General features: G+C 44.6%; 1 protein-coding gene across 1 annotated transcript; it reads left to right on the top strand.

Moving 5' to 3' along the window:
* Window positions 1–5,907: 5,907 nt before the first annotated feature.
* LOC119647164 (serine/threonine-protein kinase Tor-like) lies at window positions 5,908–7,102 on the top strand. The gene is made up of 2 exons (XM_038047969.1): window positions 5,908–5,927; window positions 6,124–7,102. The coding sequence occupies exons 1-2, from the start codon at window positions 5,908–5,910 to the stop codon at window positions 7,100–7,102; spliced, it is 999 nt and encodes a 332-aa protein (XP_037903897.1).
* Window positions 7,103–7,456: the final 354 nt, after the last annotated feature.

The raw sequence follows: 7,456 nt of genomic DNA, 5'->3' as shown, positions 1-7,456 counted from the left end.
TATGTCATTATAAAACAACAGCAAACATCATCGTTCATCCTTCTGATTTTTCTCTTCTCTGGCGTGAAAGGTTCATTTTTAAAATCGATTATTAAAATTGGTTTACTGTCTGTCTATCCGTCACACGCATTTTTCTCGAAGACGGTTGTAACGATTGGCACCAAATTTAGTAAAAACGTGGGAACTGTGAACGCTCACGGAAATAGTGAGTTACGTCCTTCAACTAGCCTTGTCTCGGCACAAAGGGACTCTGCCGAGATCGACCTACTTTCCCTGATAAAACTGAGGCCATAGCAGCCAATTATGAAAAAACAAAAAACAAAAACATAACCCTGTTAAGCAAACACAATTAAACCTCGATCGTGACGATCCAACCCCGAGTGAAGGGGCAACCCTAAGCTAATCGATGGAGAACCTGAGTCTAAACTCAGATTCTCCATTTGCTCAGGTGGGGACCAATCCAATTGGGACCCAGTCCTTAACGGAGGAGCCGAAGCAGGCCCCTTCTGTCAGCACTCCTGACCCCAGGCTCCAATCGGCGCCATCTGATGAGGCTAAAGTCTTGCCCATAGGTAAGCACCTGTCCACGGATAGCAAACAGCCTTCTGGCAAACCGCCTCCGGGAAACCCCCTTCGGGCAACGCACAACCCAAGAGCTGTGCCAAGAATGAGGAGAAAGGAGCGGCTTAGGAGGAAACTCCTCCTAGCTGTAAGGACTGCATCCGCACAAAGCATTAAGCTTTGCTTTGAGTCGGTAGGTGTATACCGTAAAATGTTACAGCTGAACTTTGACGACGAAAACACGAACGAGTGGCTCAGGCAGTACTGCTCCTCCCTCAGCTATATGTGGGAGGGTGCGTGACTAACCTTGAAAAGGATCTTTGAGCCTCCATTGATCAAAAAGTACTTACTCTTGGCTTCAAGAAGAAGAGCGGAATGGTGCTGGGGTTCTGGAACAACTTGGTGTGTAGAACCTCAAAACTTCCACCTGGTTGCTGCTAGGCACCAAAACAGGAGAGAGAACCGATAGGTCGGGAACTTTTCTCGCTATCGGCATTCCCGAACCCGATGTTAAGAAGGTTCAGGAAAAATCGGGCTGCCGGCTCTACTATGGGCTAGGAACCGTCACGTTACAAGTGTCGGCTCCTAAAACCATTGAAGTGGACGTGCAGCCCTCGACATCTTCATCTGAAACGTAGATGAGGAGCCATATTTCCCAAATAAATTTTCAGCATTGTAAAGTGGCGACTGCACTTATCAGTTGTCGGGTCAATAGCTGCAAGACAATTATATACCTCATACAAGAACCGTGGGTTGTTGGTGGGGTATTCCGAGGCCTAAACTTCCAACATGCTGACCTGTTGTATGACAATGGAAGCGATCGACCCCGCTCCTGCATGATAGTCTTAAAATACTTCCAGGCTAATTTGGTTAACGACCTATGTGATGGCGACACCATATCGGCTAAGCTAACCATAAAAAGTCAACAGGGTGATAAAAAGATACTATGGTGCTCTGCATATTTTCGCTATGACGCAGAAGACATTCCCAGTGGAACATTCATCAGAGCTATCCAATATGACAAAAGTAGAGACATGGGGGTAATAGTAAGATGTGATGTCAACGCTCACCACATATGCTGGAGAAGTTCCAACATCAATGCAAGAGGATCGAGACTACTGGAGTATCTAGTAGGAACCGATTTGCAGATCCTTAATTTGAGTAATGAATCGACATCACGGTGGCATCTCCTGACATCGCGGCTCTGATCGGAGAGTGGAGAATATCAAACGATATCACACTCTTGGAACACAGAGGGATTGATTTCGTAATTGGCATGGATTCACCTTTACCCACTCCAGTTCGGAATCCGCGGAAGACAAATTGGGTTATGTATAAAATAGAATTGAGCGCCCGAATCACGATCCCTGGGAAGCGCATCAAATCCATTGCGGCAATTGAGAAGACAACCCAGATGATCACAACTAGCATGAGAGAAACTTTCGAAGAAAGCTGTCCACTCAAGATGCCAAAGAAGGGTAAAACACCGTGATGGAACTCGGATTTGGCAAAACAGAGGAGAACGACAAGGACGCTCCTCAATCGTGCTCTGAAGTGTGATTCAGGCGCTAGCTGGAATCGCTATAAAGAGGCACAGAAGACTCTAAAGAAGAGCGTAAGATCGGCTAAACGATCACCATGGAGACACTTTTGCGAAGAGTCTAACTCTCTTGAGGCAACGGCAACGGATTCTAGTTAAAGAACGTAGATGGAAACTGGGTTATTTGCGTTTACAGACCGGGAGGTACACAGAAAGCGATGAAGAAACGGCAAGTGCACTTCCCAGGCAGCATCCAAAATCGAATCTCGGGGCCAACATGCATACAGCCCTCAACCAAGAGACTGGAATTTGGCATGCAAAGTAATATCACTGGAGCGAGTAAAATGGGCATTTGACTCGTTCCATGGATACAAGTCTCCAGGTCCGGATGGCATCATTTCTGCGCTAGTAATAGAGGGAATGGATGCCCTGGATCTACATATTCGGAATAGATATCGCGCATGCCTAGCACACGCTTATATTCCAATTAAATGGCGTGATGTGAAGGTGTTATTCATTCCCAAACCAGGGAAACCCACTGACACAGACGCAAAAAGCTTCTGACCGATCAGTCTAACGTCGTTTCTGTTAAAAGGACTAAAAAGACTAGTAGATCGGTTCATAAGGGATACACACATTCCTAAGTGGCCACTTCACCATAGGCAACACGCCTACCAGAAAGGCTAATCCCCGGAGAGAGCACTCCATAAACTTACGGCAAAAATTGAAAAGGCGATGTTCTAAAAAGAATACGTCTTAGGGGCATTCATGGACATCAAAGGTGCCTTATGCCTCACTCGTGGCAATTTGAGATGCGGCAAAACAGAATGGAATCGAACCGCTGTTAATCAGTTGGATCCTTCACATGCTAGAGTGGAGAAAAATTTGACCAATCAATTCCATGCTCCAAAGGAAGATAAAGATGCAACAATTAAGGATAGTTTTTACAGCCACCTATAGGGGCTTTATGATTCCTTGCCCCAGCATGATGTTAAAATGTCTGGCGACTCTGCTCAACTCTGGTGGGTCAACAAAAATGAATGGAAGAGAGAAGGAGTAAACGTATGGTGCAAAGGCTCCCAACCTCAGTGCCGGCGGCTTTTGGAAGTGAACAACAGGGCTCCCAGTTGTCGATCTCTCGACCGTAGTACCTGGGTGACTAAGCCGGTTTCGATACCCACCCCATTTGTCCAAAAGAAACGACTGCAGAAGACATTCCAAGACCAAGGAATTAACCCTTTTAAGAGAAGCTCCAGAATTCTTCAACTCCAACCGATGTCGAAGATGGCAAAAATCAAAATCAGGAAAAGACCCATAGAGAACAGAGTCCTGATCTTGATTAAATATCGTTCATGTAACTTGGAACAAAAATAATTGAGCTGTCCTAATTTATTAAAGACAAACACAACGTACACCAAGCTATCAAAAACATGGTGAGAGCCGTTAGGTTCCCCAACAGTAGGTTACAGGAGGAAAGAAGTGCCAAGGAAAAACCGAATCCTGTCATCCCAACAATGACAAAGGACCCAAGTGAGACGTAACCGTAATGTCATCGATTTACCATTATACAAAATAGTGCGGGAGAAAGATGGTGATCCTCTAGGGAATCAGCATGCGCCTAAGGAAAAAAATCAAGTGCGAGCGTTGGCAATCAAAGCAAAATCTAAGAGAACGAAAATGGTGGATAAACCAAGTCGAAGGAGAAAGCAATGCGAATTCGCCCAGAGGCAATTGTTATATCCAAAGGTCAAAGCTGACCCCGACCTGAAAGTTCTGGGCGGAGATGTTCGATCCGAAAGGCGATCTCATGTTTGAGTTCAGTTCCAGCTTGAGGAAAACTGATGGCTTTCGTAGTAAAATTAAGAACTCACTTGCGGAGAATGTTACAGTACGAACTCAAAACTCTCATGCTTATACATTAGAAGGACCTCCAGAGCAGAAATCTGAACTGCGATGAAAGAATAATATAAGTTGGAGGAACTGAGAGAAGAATCCATTGTTAGTTTGAGAAAAATTTATGGTAGTACTCAAACCACCACAATGCGATTACCAGTGGAGGAAGCGCAGAAATTGTTGTTAGCCGGAACGGTTCGAATCAGATAGGTTGTCTGCCATCTAAAAGGTGCTTCAAGTGCCTCACGTTTTGACACTTTGCGAAGACATTTACCAGGGGCACTGATGGCTCCGATCGATACAGAAGGTGTTGGGAGGAAGGCCATATTGCCAACGACTGCAATAGGTAGCCCAAATGCATATTGTGCGAAGGGACGGGTTAACCGACGTTGACTGCAATGAAAACATGAAATAAGCCCGAATCATTTCAGGATTGCTCAGAATTTACTTGAGTAGACCTCATACGAAGCTGAAATGGAATTTCAACTCTATGATCGCAACGATTCGAGTAAATTGCGAAAATCAGAAAGGTTTCCGCAAGAAGGCACGGTTACGAACACAATGCATGTCAGGATGGACTAAAGTAAGATAATTTCGTCCCGCGATGTAGTACCTAACGGTGATTCCACCGGTAGGAGGAATCGGGAGTGGTTTTAGTGATTAAAAACGCCACATACTGGCGCGTTCAGGCCAGTGCCCTTTCATTTAAACATTTTCGCCTCTACAAAAAAGGTTCTGTACTGGGTACCGTGCTCACCTCTTAAAACCCAGGCGTATTCTTCGCTGTGACATTGCGGGTTACTTCTTTCGGCGAGTCGTAAATAATCATTCCATTGAGGTTGTAAAAAATTTGAAGGACATGAAGTTGGAACCAGAGTAATAGAAAATTGGAAAAATTATGTCCTAATAACACCGCAATAAGCTCAATCATTTCGCCACGCCGAAGTGTCGAGAAAATTTCTCTCTTGCGCCAAGGTATTATATTTTCGATATGTTGATCATATTGTCATCCGGATTTTACAAGTTAACATGCACTGAAGTGTAACGCTCACCAGTTGCTAGCACAATTCGCTGCGGATGTAAATGCTGATCTAGTGCTAACCAGCGAACCATACCGAAACAAGGACCTGACTTCATGTCATCTCGACACACAGCTGCCATCTGGGTTCGAGACGACGTTCGACTTCGTGTTCTTACCGAGGAAATGGGTTTGTCTGTATTCGGTGTTTAGGGATAATGCTTTTTAGCGTTTACCTGACGCCGAATGAGACAATGTCGGGCTTTCGGTGCCGACTTGATGCTCTGGAGGACGCCGTTTGGGGCACGGAGGGGCGAATCCTGGTAGGTGCTAATTCTAATGCCCAAGCCCTTGAATACGTCAGTCAGACTCCAGAGGGAAACGAATTCTGGAAATGACGGCAAGAACTGGGCTAGTAGTTTTAAACATCGGATCCACACCAACGTTTCGGCACCCAGGCTGTGAAGGAAACATTCTTGACATCACTTTGCTTCGGAATATCTGGAATCATCGGTGGACGGGTGGCGAGTACTAGAAGACTTCTCGGCAAGTGATCACCAGTAAATTGCTTTCGAAGTGGTTGACGCCTGTGGAATGTCGCGAGGATGAACATCGGCAAGTTCGTCAAAACTCTTGGAGCAGACAGAGCCGCGCTGGGGGGCACTCCGGGGCATGGTAGCATCGCAGCTGACGCCAAGTCCTGGTGGCATTCCACTCACGCTCATCAGTAACGGTAATGGAGACCTACTGTATATGCTTGACACGGCCGGGAAAGTGCTCGAGAAGTTCTTAAGAATTAGATTCGCTAAAGCGATCCGCGCTGCCGGGGGTTTATCGCCAAGGCAGAGTTCGAGTTCAGAACAGGAAGGTCCACAGTGGATGCTGGAGGCCGTAGATGCAGTTCATCGAACCGAGGTACAGCTGCCGATCTCGACGCATAGTGCTCCTCATAACGGTTGAGGTCGGAAATGGCTTAATTCCGTAAGATACACAGATATGCTAGGAAACTCATCACTAAATCAACTAAATTTATACTTCATAAATTAACCTATTTTCGGTGTGATCGTATTGTCAAATTATTTCCTAAATAAATTCTTTTTCTACATTCCAGGCTGATCTCTTCATATATGCGACCAGTTCTCACAATATTAGTACCGAAACTCAAGGAGCCCGAATCGAATCCAGGAGTAATTCTTAATGTTCTTCGAGCTATTGGTGACTTAGCGGAAGTGAATGGAGGTTCTACAGAGCTAGAGAAATGGGCTGATGACTTGCTTGCAATACTTTTGGAGATGTTAAGTGATTCAGGTAATCCAGACAAACGTGGGGTAGCACTATGGACATTGAGGCAGCTAGTGAGCGCAACAGGACGCGTTGTAACACCATATCATAGATACCCAATTCTTATCGATATCCTGATAAATTTTCTGAAAACTGAGCAGAGACGATCAATACGTAGAGAGACAATTCGTGTGCTAGGACTGCTTGACGCCATGGATCCTTACAAACATAAAATGAACAAAGGGTTGATCGATAGCCAGAAAGACACTATCTTGATATCGCTATCAGATTATAAAAATAACGAAGCACAAGATCTATCAACTGCTGAAATGTTGGTCAATATGGAGACAGTATTAGAAGAATATTATCCTGCAGTAGCGATTTCCACGCTCATGAGGATTTTACGAGATCCTACTTTGGCGCAACATCACACAATGGTCGTTCATGCGGTTACATTCATATTCCAAAGTTTAGGAATTAAATGTGTTCCATACCTAGCTCAAGTGCTGCCTAACCTTCTGGACAACATTCGTACAGCAGATATGAATTTGCGGGAATTTTTGTTTCAACAGTTGTCGACCCTTATCCAAATTGTCAAACAGCATATCATATGCTACATGGGGGACATTTTCAAGCTCGTAAAGGAATTCTGGGCAATCAACACGCCATTGCAACCCACCCTTATCAATCTCATCGAAAATATAGCCATTGCCCTGTCATGTGAATTCAAAGACTACCTGCCTCAACTAATGCCACAAATTCTTAGAGTTCTCCAGCACGACATCTCTAAGGATCGGATAGTCATTTAATACCAATGATGAGAAACTTTAGAAGATTTTCTAAACCATGCGCCATAAAAATACTTAATTTACCATGTAAAGCGAGGACCCATAATGTGAAAACAACCCTCTCAGTCCCCTACTTCAAAATATCGGAATGCAAAAAACAGGCTGGAAAGTTTCCATGTCAACATCACCCTCAATAGTGAATTATCTCCTCAATTCTTTCTTTTTCCCATATGAAAGAGCTTGTTCTCTGGAGTGGGAGAAATGAGCACCATTTACTGATCCGCTACTACCTTTTGTATGTTTCAAGTGCAATCAGTGCAGTTTTCAACTCTTTGATGTTCTTGTCTGCAACTAATTGAACAACTAGTTCATTGT

This window comes from Hermetia illucens, chromosome 1 (genome assembly GCF_905115235.1).
Source record: "Hermetia illucens chromosome 1, iHerIll2.2.curated.20191125, whole genome shotgun sequence".
NCBI classification, from domain to species: domain Eukaryota; kingdom Metazoa; phylum Arthropoda; class Insecta; order Diptera; family Stratiomyidae; genus Hermetia; species Hermetia illucens.
Note: the sequence above shows the minus strand (reverse complement) of the source record. Positions and strands in the feature narration are given on the sequence as shown.

What these genes read in the sequence shown, in the direction of transcription:
- LOC119647164 (XM_038047969.1), top strand. Translation starts at nt 5,908, where the DNA reads ATGCAGTTCATCGAACCGAG. An exon ending in ATGCAGTTCATCGAACCGAG is followed by an intron (nt 5,928 to 6,123) that starts GTACAGCTGCCG and finishes TCTACATTCCAG; the next exon opens with GCTGATCTCTTCATATATGC.